General features: G+C 44.0%; 1 protein-coding gene across 7 annotated transcripts; it reads right to left on the reverse strand.

Annotated features, from left to right (window-relative positions):
- Positions 1 to 586: 586 nt before the first annotated feature.
- palm1a (paralemmin 1a) lies at positions 587 to 13,476 on the reverse strand. 7 transcript variants are annotated; one of them, XM_037115305.1, is made up of 11 exons: positions 13,367 to 13,476; positions 9,747 to 9,792; positions 8,045 to 8,125; positions 5,911 to 6,038; positions 5,754 to 5,802; positions 5,496 to 5,517; positions 5,307 to 5,375; positions 4,246 to 4,320; positions 3,438 to 3,569; positions 2,580 to 3,122; positions 587 to 1,468 (listed from the first exon to the last, which is right to left on the reverse strand). In XM_037115305.1, coding segments are annotated over exons 1-11 (1,152 nt in total). In that variant the 5' UTR covers positions 13,372 to 13,476; the 3' UTR covers positions 587 to 1,466. The 7 variants fall into 7 exon arrangements, with proteins under 7 accessions (XP_036971200.1, XP_036971199.1, XP_036971198.1 ...); XM_037115304.1 differs by lacking the exon at positions 587 to 1,468 and having other exon boundaries at positions 2,103 to 3,122; positions 4,246 to 4,311; XM_037115303.1 differs by lacking the exon at positions 587 to 1,468 and having other exon boundaries at positions 2,103 to 3,122.
- Between the last annotated feature and the right edge of the window lie 1,260 nt (positions 13,477 to 14,736).

A 14,736-nucleotide genomic window follows, 5' to 3' on the forward strand; every position in this document is an offset into this window, starting at 1 on the left:
GCAGCCTCTGCCATCAGTGTATGAATGTGTGTGTGGGTAAAGCATTTTGAACGGTGCTATAAAAATACCATAAACCTAACCTATAAAAAACCTTCTCACCTGCCCATATCTGTCCTCACCTGCTGACAAATCATTAAAACAGGAGGAGCTTTGTTTTTTAAACAAACTCAGAAGAAGTTTAGTTTCATCCAGCATCCTTCATTTGGAAGGATGTCCAGTCCCGCTGTAGTCCGGCTCCAGCCTTCCTCTGTAATTACTGATCTGTTTGTTCTTCATGACAGGCAAGTTATATGATAAATTAATTCAAAGAGATGCTGTAGACTGATGACCCCTCCTGATGACACCTGCATCTGTAACAGCTGTCAAATCATGTCAGTCCGGATGAACTCAATGAGTTTGGAAAACTTGGGCAAAGGATACACCTGAAACTTGAACCTCCTCCTGAGACTTGACTGTTTCTGAAACTTGACTGCTCTGCAACTTGAACCTCAGTTAAACGTGATGTGAGCTTCATCTTCCTGTTGAACACTGTTTGTTCAGAATCAGAAGTCAGGCAACCAGCACAGATGATGTCACATAATAATAATACTTTTCTTGTCCACATTTATTGATGCAGTGAGTGTTCATGTTCTGCAGGAGAAGAGTTCAGATGAGGTTGTTAGTTCAGGACAAACTGAGAGACAGGATCTGGTAACCATGGTTACCTCAGTTAACTTTAACGCTTAACACAACCAAATAATAACAAACATGAGCTGGTCACATCTAATGAGCACAAAAAATGATTTACAACAGTCCTGTCATTAGAACACAAACAGCCTTGATCTGTTGTGTTTGTGGACCATCTGCACCACCATCGTCCCACCACCTGTCCCACCATCGTCCCACCATCTGCCCCATCATCGTCCCACCACCTGCACCACCACCTGCTCCATCATCGTCCCACCACCTGCACCACCATTGTCCCACCATCGTCCCACCACCTGCCCCATCATCGTCCCAACACTGTCCAACCACCTGTCCCACCATCTACCCCACCACTGTCCAACCACCTGTCCCACCATTGTCCCACCATCGTCCCACCACCATCCTTGCACACCTAGTCTTCTGACATCATCCAGACGTGTGAGCATGCTGACTCCTGGCTGCAGCTGAAGTCATCCTGCTGAGAGACCATGAACACAACCGTTACAGGTCCAGTCCATCTCCATGGAGACTTCAGGTGTCACAGGGTGTCCTGATGAGACAACATGAACATGTGACTGGGCTCATTAAACTGAAGCTGAGATGTTTTTTGGTTTCTGATATTTTCACCTTGGGATGTCCACAGTCAATGATCACATTCCTGCTCATCAGAGGACAAGATGTCTCTTCTTTGAAATAAACCAGGACCAGCTTGTCCATTTCTTCTGTGGGCCACCTTTGTTGGGTCGTCACCGTGGCGACCATCCGTCAGCAGATCAGTTCAGTTCTGTCGATGGAAGACATGAAGCAATTGAAACCTGATGTATGTCTGTCTCTGAGGACGTCTCACAGCCGCACGTCAGAGACGCAAGAGCTGCTGCTCTGATCGTTAAGATGATGTCATGCTGTGTTCACTAACTGATCAGCTGCAAAAAGGATTCAAACAACAACGACATGGCGCCCTAAGAGCAGATCACTGAGCAAGGAACAGGTGATGAGCTGGGCTGGATCGTCCTTCTGTCTGTCTGTCTGTCTGCCTGTCTCTGTCTCTGTCTCTGGCTCTGTTCAGACTGGATCTCTTCCTTTTTCTTTATGATATAAATAAATGTTTATGTAGTTTTTAGTTTCATAAAATGGGTAGATTGTTTTTGTTTCACTGACATTTGATACGTAATCTGATTACATGTCACCATGAAAGAGGATCATCAAACACCTGCTGGAGCTCACCTGTCTGTCATCACTGCTACCTGGACAGGTTCGCAACAGGAACTAAGAGGGCGGGGCTTAGTGATCAATCAGCTCGTCAGTCGTATCACATTGCTGACAGAATGGATGAAATCTGCGGGTTTAGGATGCAGTGATGTCATGTGATGATGTGATGATGTGGATGGCATCTTTGATGTCATAAAACTACAAAATCAGCTTGTTGAGTCGAGCCATCGGCTGATGTTTATTTCTTTTATAAAACCAAAAGAAGCTAAAAAGACTCCGACAGACAGAATCTGCAGCAGGAGGAACTTACAAAACCAAATAAATAGGACATTAATTCAGTGTTTCTATCAGAGGAGACTCGTGTTACACAGGTCAGGACTGCCGGGCTTATGCTAGTGCTAATGCTAAAGCTAATGCTAACCAGAGGCTGGACACACGAGGAGTACAAACGTAAAAAGGCATCAAGAAAATAGTAAAATAAAGTTTTATAAAACATGGGAGATGAGAAACAGGAAATTATGTCATGTTGTTAGAGGCGGGGCTGAGGCAGTGGGTGGAGTTTAGTTCCTGTAGTTTTTGTCCTGAAAGTCTTCGTCTGTGTGTTTTCAGATGATTATATTCAGAGGAGTGCCCCCTGATGACGCAGCATCACATGACGTAGCATCACATGACACTGCAGCACTTACACGGATACTTCTCCTTCTTCATCTCCACCGCTCCTCCCTTCACCTCCTCTGCCTCAACCGCTGTCTCCCCATTACTCGCCGCCACCGTTGCCTCCGCAGGTTTGGTGGAGGGGGGCGGGACAATTGAGACAGGTGGAGGCGGAGCTACTGGCTCCTCCTTCGCTTCGCCAGGTGAAGTTTTCCCATCGTCGATGAGCACCAGCTCGGCCTTCACCGTCCCCTGCAGCCCGAGCACCTTCCTCGTCTCGTCCTCATCCTCCACACTCTGGTATCCCATGAACACCATGGTGACGGGCTTCTCTGCACTCGCCTCCTCCATGTCCACCTCACCGCTCATCTTGGCCTCCAGTCCTGTAATCCCTGCAGCGACCAGAGGCTGTTTGGGACCAGCCTCCTCCTCCTGGACCTCTGCTGTCGGAAGAGAGGTCACCATGGCGACAGTCTGTGACATCATCGAGGCCTCATCAGCTTTGTGGATGAGCTCCTCGACCTCGTCGAGGCTGAGCAGCTGGACGCCATCTTCACCGTTCATCTCATGGACAACTGAGTGACAGAGACAGACACACCTGGCTGTCACACACCTGATAACCCAATAGAAACACATTATTCTGAATGATGTCACAGTCTACCAGAGCACACCTGTACATAACTGAGGAGGATGAGGGAGAGGAAAAGGAAAAGGAAAAGGAGGAGGACGAGCAAGACCAGGAGGAAAAGGAAGAGGAGCAGCTAGTCAGGTTTTACTTGATGTGTGGATGTTTAATGTGACGGTGACGTGAACATCTCGTTCTTCAGGACTTAAACTCGCCTTTTCTCTATAAAAGCAGCTCATGTTTTATTTTTATTGGCTGACATCACCTTTCTGCTCGTCCTCGTACACTTTGACCCCTTGGTGAGAGAGGTCAACAGGAAGTCTGGTGTTAGTGGAAAGAACCCGTGTCTCCCCCGTCACTCTGTCCCGCTCTACTTTAATCTCCACAGAGTACATCGCTGGAGGACAGAGGAGGTCACACAGGGTCAACACACAGATACACACACACATACACACACACACACACACACACACGCACACACAGAGTTGTTAGAGACAGACAGGGGGTTAAAGGTCACTCTTGAACCTGACCTCTTCCTGTCACCTGTCTGCATGACCTCTGACCTCTGGTGAGCTGCTCTCTGGTCAGGTGACATTCAAACTAACTGATCACAATTATCACTGAGGCAGCCATGTTTGTTTGGCTCTCAGTCTCTTTTTATTGAGTGTGTGTTACAGGTGAGTGTGTGTCACAGGTGAGTGTGTGTTACAGGTGAGTGTGTGTCACAGGTGAGTGTGTCTCACAAGTGAGTGTGTGTTACAGGTGAGTGTGTGTTACAGGTGAGTGTGTGTCACATGTGAGTGTGTGTTACAGGTGAATGTGTGTCACAGGTGAGTGTGTGTCACAGGTGAGTGTGTGTTACAGGTGTGACTTATGACCTGGATGTGATGATCAGTAACAGACAGACAGACAGTCATGTGTTGTCCTCTGTTTACACCACACAGGAAACAGTCATCATGTAGACAGGAAATGATTTTGTCTTTTGTCCAGCAGGCGGACATTTTGGCTCAGCAGATTACTATAGCTGCTGTGATCTGGCCCATCAGAGCTCTCTAATGACTTCAGAGACTCACCTCTCTTCATCTCGTCCGTCGCCTCTCTCGCTTTGTTTATTCCAGGAGTTTTATGACCTTTGACCTCTGCAGCAGCTCATGCGAACAGAGACACAGCAAAGACTGAAGCTCTGACTGTGAGGTCAACACTTAACTCATTCAGACTCAATGTAATCTGATTACAATAACTTCATGATAATCTGATTGAAGTAATCTGACTACCGTAGTGTGACCAATATAACAGGATTACTTCACCCTGGTTACTATGACTACTCCACCTTGACCCTGCAAAGCACTCCCTCCCACCTCTAAAAAAAATAGGTTGACGGTGACATGTTGTGTTCAGACAAAAGCGTCTGTTAAAGGCCCTGAATGTGAATGTGAATCAGAGTTGCATGATATATTGTTTGAGCATCATCATCGCGATGTACGTGTGCACAGTAATCACATCGCAGAGCCTGCGATGTGGGAGGCAGATGAACTCATCTAATTTTAAGTGTATCTGACAGACACTCTGCATACACAGCGCTCCACCAATCACATTAGTTCTTAATCAGTGTGCCGAAGCAGACCACGCCCCTGCACATGGAGTGAGTCGCTGGTAACAACATTGAAAAATGAGCGACAGAGAAAATCACGCAAATGAAGACTTGGTGCCAAAAAGAAAAGAAACGTCAGTTATCTGAAATTATTTCAGCTACAAGAAGGATGATATTGATCAAACACGAGTTCTGTGATGACAGTGCCTTGCATTTGTTGCCACAACCAGAGGTAACACAACTAATTAGTTTAAACATTTATGTCAGTACCACACAGCTCAGTACGACAAAAAGAGTGCAGGTTAACTGTCCACAAGATAGCAGCAGTACAGCATCACATAAAGTGCTATTCAGGTCATCTGATGAAAATTCCTGTACTTTTTCATATCGCAATATATATCGCAGGGTTACAAAATCGCAATGTTAGTTTTTTCTAGAAACGTGCAGCCCTAATGTGAATGTAATGTAATGTCTAAATGTCTATGATATGATCTTTAATCTGATTACTGTAATCTGATTACAGATAGAACAGAGTAGTCTCACCGTGAACTATCTGAGGTGAAGCTGCAGGTCTTTCCTGCTGATGGCTGTTGTGACCTTTGACCTGTACAGCTGATCACAGAGACACAGTGAGAGAGATGACGACAACAACAACAGCAGCAAAAAACAAAAACAACAACAGCAAAAACACCAACAGCAAAAACAACAGCAGCAAAAACAACAACAAATTACCTTCAACTGCTCCAGATGACACCTGCCGGCACAGAGAAACAGACAGGAAGTTCAACTTCACAATAAAAATCACTGTAGTCCAACAGGAAACAGAAATATGCAAAATAAATTACAATCAGACAACCTGAAGTCCTGATGGTGCCATCTACAGTCTGCTCTGACCTTTACAGCCACAACATCAACAAGCAACATCATGACTGTAATCTGACTACTGTAACGTGTGTGTGTGTGTGTGTGTGTGTTTGTGTGTGTACTCACAGTCTCACACACACCTCCAGTTTCCAGACTGACCAGCTCCTGCTCCAACCTGCAGCACACAGACAGGATGTTTACCGCAACGATGTCATCACATCAACATGTGTTCACATGTCATCCACTCCTTCAGACACCTGGATTAAACCAGACTGTCTCAGACCTGTTGATGGTCTCCTCCAGGGTCCTGGTTTTGGCCTCATCCTGCTCCAGCTGTCTCTTCACTTCGTCCTGTTCTGGTCCAGCGGTCGGAGCTCCGTCCAGCAGCCAGCGCTCCCTCAGTGCCTTCGACTGGATGTAGGCAGGCGACACAACCAAGTGCGTTCAGTGTTGTTAAGGTATTAAAACAATCAGTGACCTGGTTCAATAATTATAGAGTCTGAGGGTGTCAATATTTATTCTAACTAAATGTTTTTATTGTGATGAGATCGGATGGCTGGATGGAAGGGCGGCTGTAGCTGTAGAGCTGGTGGACTGGTGATCAGAAGGTCACGGGTTCGAATCCCGGCTCCCCTGGGCGGAACTGAGCTACATGATACTACCAAAATACTGAACCCCAAAGTTGCTCCTGATGTGCTATCAGTAAGGGTCCTGCGATGACCTGTGCCAATTGTGTGATTGTGGATTTGGCCCCAGTAATATCCCGCGACCCTCACGGATTAAGTGGAAAGAAAACAAAATGAAAGAGATCTGATGGAAACAGGCTCATTCATGAACATTTCACAAGGATCCTGAAAATGTTCATTTTCAACCAGGACGTAAATGTTCAGCCTGCAGTTGCCTGTATAGGTTATAAACTGTTAATAAGAGTTACTGTCAGAGCAGTGATACATGTACAATTACTGACAGTTAATTACTGACTTCATTGCATGTCAACTCTGTCTTAATTTGGGTTTAATTAATAATTAATTAATTGTCTATCATTTATGTTAAACTTCCATAACTGTGATGGTGAAAGAGGACCGACTCTGAGCGTTCATGCAGTCCAGATAGTCTGTGGTTATGCAGCATCACTTAATCACTGACCCCAGATCAGATATGTGAAGCTGCTCGCCTGAATGTGTCACGTGATCAGATGTAAGCAGCTGTAGTAAAAACACTCAGAGTTATTTGAGGCGGCAGCGAGTCTGACAGTGAATGCAGTCACAGCATTTTTGTCATTCCTGTGTTAAACTGGGCTGATCTGAGATCAACTTCGGATATTTTTACTCTGCAGCTGCTCTCAGTCTGCAGCCTCATCGCTCAGAGACACTACACCTCTGGATCTGCACTGTAACAGTCACCTGACAGCCCAGAGGGACAAAGATCTGCCGGCTGCAACAAGTCAACAGACAGCAGGAGGCTGCTGCGTTACACCGGGCGACTCAGCTCATCTCATCTCATCAATGTGCTTTAATATCTTTATTATTTCAGAGTTTGAATCAATACATGAGGGATCAATAAGGATGTCTGCTATGGCTGTAATGGTACACCAAACTCACGATGCTGTTTGTATCATGATTTTTGACCCACGCCTGATAAAAGCCTTGATTTTTTTTTTTTTAATTAAACAATTTATTTATGTAACATTTCAATAACTTCTGTATATGATACTGTAGTATTGGCAAACTAAACCAGTGTGAATAAATGAGCTGGCTGCGCGTATGTCAATCGTACAGTCTGATGACTACACAGGTCCCTAACTCAACTAAATAAAAATGTCCCACAAAGCAACGTTACAAACACAGGTAACGTGGTAACTGTAACTGTCTTTGGCAACTTATGAGGAAATAAATACCGCAGCTGTATGTGGAGCAGTCTGTCGTCCTGTCTGTCCTACCGACTTCTCGTCACATTTCTGATTATTAACTGCCAGCAGGTTTAGACTGACAGGAGGACACCTGGGAAACACCTTGAAAACACTCAGACGTCAGCATGACGTGTACCGTCACACCTCATTAGGAGCCACAGCGCAGCTTTCTTTGTGAATTACACAGCGGTTCGTCTTTACTCCAGCGGCGCTTCGCTCTGTGTGAAAGACCAACAGCAGAAAATTGGGGGACCACCACTGTGATGTTAATGCAGGCTTCTCACACTGTGAGACGGGTTCGTGATGTCGCAATTTTGGTTTCGATACGTGTGTCGGTACAGCCCTTTTGTCTGCTGATTGGTCAAGACAACCTGAACAGCCAATCAGTGATGGACAAAAATATGACAACATCACCAAAAAGACAGGAAAACAGAGTTCAACAGAAAGTTGAATACAATATAAAACGAGAGGAGTCCTGTCTGTCTATCTGTCCGTCTGCCCATCTCACCTTCAGGTGCTGCAGTGCTCTCCTGTCGTCCTCCAGCTGACGTTTCTTGTTCTCAATCTCAGTCTGCCATTTCCTCTTCTCCTGAGGCATCATGGGATATGGAGTCAGAGAGCAGAAACTGTGTGTATTGCAGTGTGTATAACAGCGTGTATTATAGTGTTTATTACAGTTTGTATAACAGTGTGTATTACAGTATGTATTGCAGTGTGTATAACAGTGTATTACAGCTGTGTATTGCAGTGTGTATAACGGTGTGTATTGCAGTTTGTACAACAGTGTGTATTACAGTGTGTATTGCAGTTTGTATAACAGTGTGTATTACAGTGTGTATAACTGTGTATTACAGTGTGTATTGCAGTTTGTATAACAGTGTGTATTAAAGTGTGTATTGCAGTGTGTATTGCAGTTTGTATAACAGTGTGTATTACAGTGTGTATTGCAGTGTGTATAACAGTGTGTATTACAGTGTGTATTACGAGTGTATTACAATGTGTATTACAGTGTGTATAACTGTGTATTGCAGTGTGTATAACTGTGTATTACAGTGTGTATAACAGTGTGTATTGCAGTGTGTATTACAAAGTGTATTACAGTGTGTATTGCAGTGTGTATTGCAGTGTGTATTACAGTGTGTATTGCTGTTTGTATAACAGTGTGTATTACACTGTGTATTGCAGTGTGTATAACAGTGTGTATTACAGTGTGTATTGCTGTTTGTATAACAGTGTGTATTACAGTATGTATTGCAGTGTGTGTAACAGTGTGTATTACAGTGTGTATAACAGTGTGTATTGCAGTGTGTATGACTGTGTATTACAATGTGTATTGCAGTGTGTATTGCAGTTTGTATAACAGTGTGTATAACAGTGTGTATTGCAGTGTGTATTACAGTGTGTATTACAGTGTATATTGCAGTGAGTATAACTGTGTATTACAGTGTGTACTGCAGTTTGTATAACAGTGTGTATTACATTGTGTATTGCAGTGTGTATAACAGTGTGTATTACAGTGTGTATAACAGTGTGTATAACAGTGTGTATTACAGTGTGTATAACAGTGTGTATTACAGTGTGTATTGCAGTGTGTATAACAGTGTGTATTACAGTGTGTATTGCAGTTTGTATAACAGTGTGTATTACATTGTGTATTGCAGTGTGTATAACAGTGTGTATTACAGTGTGTATTGCAGTTTGTATAACAGTGTGTATTACAGTGTGTATTGCAGTGTGTATTGCAGTTTGTATAACAGTGTGTATTACAGTGTGTATTGCAGGGTGTATAACAGTGTGTATTGAAGTTTGTATAACAATGTGTATAACAGTGTGTATTACAGTGTGTATTGCAGTGAGTATAACTGTGTATTACAGTGTGTATTGCAGTGTGTATAACAGTGTAGTACACAGTACACAGATGAACATACTAATGTCTGACTCACTGCTGCATGAAACAGCTACACAGGAAGTGGATGTGTGTGTGTGTGTGTGTGTGTGTGTGTGTGTGTGTGTGTGTGTGTATCAATAAGTGCATTAGTGAACAGAGCTCAGATCAGCTGACAGGCTGCAGGGCGTGTCTGTGTGAGGTTTCAAATAGCTGTTGCTGTCAGAGGTTATAGATTTCACACACAAACACACATATGATCACGTGTGTTTATTAATTTGTGTGTACATGGTGTGTTCACTGACGGTGTGTAAACTGGACTCACTGAGAGGAGTTGCAGTCGATCCTGCTGACAGAGAGCTTCATTGACCCTGAGACAGACAGACAGACAGACACACACACACACACACACACACACAGACACACACAGATTAGAACATGTTTATAACATTTTATATCTAACAAAAACACATGTTCAGCCTTTAAAAGCACAGTACACAGTTTTTCAACTCCGTCACCACAGCAGAGACTCGGCCCACTTTGACACCAGGGGGTGGGGTGGCTTCACCAATGAGGTCAGTGGTGTGGGCGGGGCCACAGCATGCCAGTCGATAACTCATTTATCTGGACAGGAAGTACCAGACAATAGAAGCACACTAAATAAAATATGAAGCAGTGACTGGAGCACTTCCTGAATATTACAGGTTGGATGAGAACTCAGATTTCTCTCTAACACAAGCAGCAAACAAACACTGCACTTCCTTCAGCAACAACTCGAGGCTACACAAAACAGGATGGATGTTTGGACCCAGACGTGTTCTGGATGTTCTGGGTGTTCTGGGTCTCACAGAGCTTCTGTTTATCTGCAGCCTGACTGTCACATGACAGTTAGCCATTAGCTGTCAGCTTGCTCTTTCTGAACCTCCTTTGTTTAACACGGTGCAGTCAACTGACTGATGATGATGATGATGATGATGATGATGATGATGATGATGATGATGAAGGAGATTCATTTGAACAGACTCTGGTGTAGTTGAACAGTTTCCTGTCTTCACTCTGCTGTTCTGTACATTTGAGGTGTGAACTGTGTCAGGATGGTTCTGAGCGCTCTGCTAATGTGCTAGTTAAAGTCTGAACCTTCTAGCCTCCGCCAGTCCAGGATCTGTTGGTCTGACATCATGATGAGGAACACCACCTGTGTGCAGGAAACATCCGTCAGGATGTACAGTAACAAAGTTTCAGTCTGGTCTGTGAGGCTTTCACAGTCTCTGCTGCTCTACAGCTAAACTGGAAACCAGTTGAGGTGTCCTGAGCTCAGCAATGTTCAACTGGTTTTGTGTCATTGAAGCTGAACTCAAAGGATTCGTTTCCACGGAGACCGGACTTGACAACAGACTATCTGAGCTGCAGGGAGAACAGTGTGTACTGGGTCCACTGGAGACCAGTTCAGACTGCAGAGCAGCAGGAGTGGACGCACAGGACGCTCGCTCAGCCGCAAAACTACAAAAGAAAACTACAAACAGCAAACAACCAAACACTGCCAACAGTCAACAACAAAGAAAACATCTCTTCCTCTTCCTCCATCACCTGTGGTTGCCCCACCCACTTCCTAACCTGCAGCTCGTCCCTGATTGGTCTTTCATTGTCCAGTTCAGTGTGACTGTGTCTCTAATTAGCTGTTCTGTTTGGACTCACTTCCTGTTTCTGACTTCAGCAAACTGGACCTGAGTGTGTCTGATGGTCTTTCTGTTCTTGGTATTCTGTCCATTCCCTGACACAGATAAGCAGCTACCAGTCCAGTCCAGTCCAGCCCAGTCCAGTCCACATCAGTATGTGTGTCAGTACATATTCAGAAGCTTCAGATCCCCTGCTGGAAAACCCAGCATAGAGACCAGCCACCAGCAAGACCAGCATATGTTGTGTTTTGGTGCTGATTGGTCAGTTCTCGTAATAGGAAACTGATTAATAATCCAAAGTGAGTCAGCAGTTTGTCTTTGGTTTATCTTTGAATTTTAATTTGAAAGGCTGAAGCTGAGACACAGAGGACAGACAGGTGAGGACAGGTGAGGACAGACAGATGAAGACAGAAGGATGAAGATCAGATTAAACAAGGATCTGTTAGGACTTCCTGTAGATTTTCAGATTAAAACTCCAAACAGACAGTAATCAATAGGATTAATTGTCATTATGAAATTATTGGATATGGTTAACGTCACACGTTGTTGAAAACTGTCAAAGAAACAATTAACTGATCAATCGATCACTGATTGGAAATCATTATTTACCACTGACAGAGTGGATGATGATTTAGGAAACTTTATTGATCAATTTAAAAAAAGAATCTGTGTGACAAACAGGAGCTGTAGATTTTCCTCTCAGAGCAACTTCCTGTTGTGTCTTTCACAATAAAGACAAAGGGCTGCAGTGCTGATCGATTATTATTGATTAAAGATGTGAAACTATTCCTTGTGTTTCATCAGTTCAGTCTCACTTCTGTGTCAATGTCATGAATCCGCCCCAGAGGCCCCGCCCCCCTGAGACCCGCCCAAATGCCCCGCCCCCCGCTGCAGCACACACTGCACACCAGAAGTCAGCCATACTCACCTTCAAAATAAAACTACAGGAGTTGTACATACCTCATATTTAGTCTTTGAATATTCAATGAAAAAGTTCAGGTTTGACCCATGAACAGTTTCAGAAAACAGTCATCAATGATTACTATCATTATTATAATAACTATCATCATCAACATCATCAGTCTTATGATTCCATCAGTTTCTTCTTCAGCAGATTATCTGAGTTCTGAGTTTCTGTTCACATGATTCAAATGTTACAAATAATTCAGTCTCACTAAACTTCATCACAGATGTTTGAACCTGAAGCCTTCTGAGGAATTAATCTGTTGATTTGATTGATTCATTTAACAGCACAGAGCTCATTTATTAACATGAAATACAAGCCAATGTTTATTTCATCTGATTTGACACACATTACGTGAACACAACAGGAAGTCTGTCCTCTGGGTTAACTAAGCATAACAACAACAATAATAATAACAATAATAACAAAACAACAACAACAATAATAATAACAATAACAATAATAATAATGGATTAAACATTCACGAGAACAGGCATCAGAAAAAAAAACAAGTCATCATCTAAACTTTGCTGTTTTATGATAAGAAGCCAGAGAAGAATAATATCCATTATGAAACATCTAGGAAACATCTTCATGTACTCCTTTTAAGTCATTAAAATCATGTGAAGTGAATTTAAGTCACAGGACATTTATTTTGAGTTCCCCTTCTTTCATTTTGAACCTGTGGTTGAATTTCCATGTTCAGTTTGTCTCTGTATAATTAAACTTATAATAACTAAAGCGCTGACGTAACACTGATCACTCTGAGCTGCAGTTCAAAGTTAATCATGTTTAACACATATAAACGCGTCCGTGCTTTTACTTTGAAATTGCAACCGGATGTCGCCGTGTCCTATCGTGTCTAAGCTATTGATCATGAATCAGGTCTTTCATGAGTAAAAACTGGTCGATATATAATTTTCAGGGCTCGTGCGGCTCATTGACGAGTGGTGAGCTGTGTCTGGTCTGCTTCCGCACAGGAAAGTAGAGCAGAGAGAGCGCGCTTCACTCCGCCCGGTCCAGACTGAGTGGACCTGTGATGTCGGCCGCAGTGACTCGCACTCTTCACCGCTCCTCTTAATTCTGCAGATTTTTGAATGGAGTTTGGTGCGCAGATTCTCCTCCCGCCGTTTCCCGGCAACAAAGATCCTGACTCAGCGGTCTGATGCCGCACAATGACGACACACGAGACAGCGCGCGCTCACGGTCAACTTCAACTGTCCTTCATCAACAGAGAATTTAACAGGAGAAGAAGAAGACAGACACGTGAATTAAGAGAAGAAGAAGAAACGAACGTGTACTCACTCCATGTTGTTCAGTCCACTGCAGCCACGAGCATCAGACTGAGACCCAGAGGAGGGAGGAGGGCCCCGCCCATCGGGGGGGGAGAGCCAGAGAGAGAGGAGAGCCCCGCCCATGGGGGGTCACGCCCATTGAGCGAATGGTCACGCCCACCGGGGGAGGAGGTGTCGCGATCCTCCAAATCCTCGATTCAATTACATTTTCCATTCTAAGGTCACGGGTCGATTCAATTCTCAATTTTTACATTTATTTTTTTTTAAAGCACAGGTTGCTGTGCCATTTTTAGACTAGACTTTTATGCTATATAATATCTGACCTTTGTTCTCAGTGTACCACAGTCCATTGTCAAATTTAAATCATTTATTAACAACATGATGTAACAATAACTGATATCTTCAGTCAACTGGAAACTTAAACAAAATAACCTGCCATCTAGTTTCTGCAGAGCCTGAAAACTGTGGCTTCTCTGTCACCATAACTCACTGGAAATCCAAAACACTTCCACACCTGCAACTTCAGAGAAAGAGGAGGGGGTTCAAGTTCTGTTGATGTGTCTCCTGCAACTGCAGCTGCAGCTGCCATTGTTGTAAGAGTGACGTAGCTCCTTTCAGGAATAGGGCGGTGCCTGAGGTGTGAGTGGGCGAGCGAGAGTGAGGGAGTGAGCGTACATGCAGGCAGTGAATGAATGGGAGGAAGGAGAAGTGAAAGGAGTAGCAGGAGTAGCGACAGCAATAAAATGTACAATACGGTCTTCAGTCTGGCTGTGAATAAAGGCGACGGCTCCTCCAGATACATTAAAGCTCCCTGGTAGAATTTCCTGATCAGCTGAACACGTGAAAGTGTTTCACCCTGAAGGTAAACACAAACTTCAGCCCTGGAGGAATCATCTCCCCTGTGCTGCCCGACACGGTCCAGGAGCTGAACAGGATGGTGTAACACCATGCTGTCGTTTGGCTGGCTGTAGCTAACAGCTGCTGGCTTAGCTAGCAGCTAAGTTAGAGGAGGTTGACTCGCAGCACTTCAACACGTGTTTTTCCACTTGGCAAGCCAACCGAACGTGACATGGGGGCGTGGCAGCATCAACTATTCCATTTTTTAAATTCAAAGTTCAAGATTGTGAGTTAATTTCGCTCAATTTCGACTGAAAATGACACCCTTAGTGTGGACCCACCTGATCAGGGAGAGAGAGGTGTCTTGGTCTTCGGTCCGGCTCCTCTGGTTTTCGTCTCTATACTCAGCTCAGGATGTTACTGGACTGGTTTCAGTGGGACCTGCAGAGACCTGTTGGGTTCATCTGGGTCAACATGTATTCACCATCTGTGTCCTCGCATCCTTGAGACATAAATATATAAATATCAGACACATTGATATCT

This window comes from Acanthopagrus latus, chromosome 11 (genome assembly GCF_904848185.1).
Source record: "Acanthopagrus latus isolate v.2019 chromosome 11, fAcaLat1.1, whole genome shotgun sequence".
NCBI lineage: Eukaryota > Metazoa > Chordata > Actinopteri > Spariformes > Sparidae > Acanthopagrus > Acanthopagrus latus.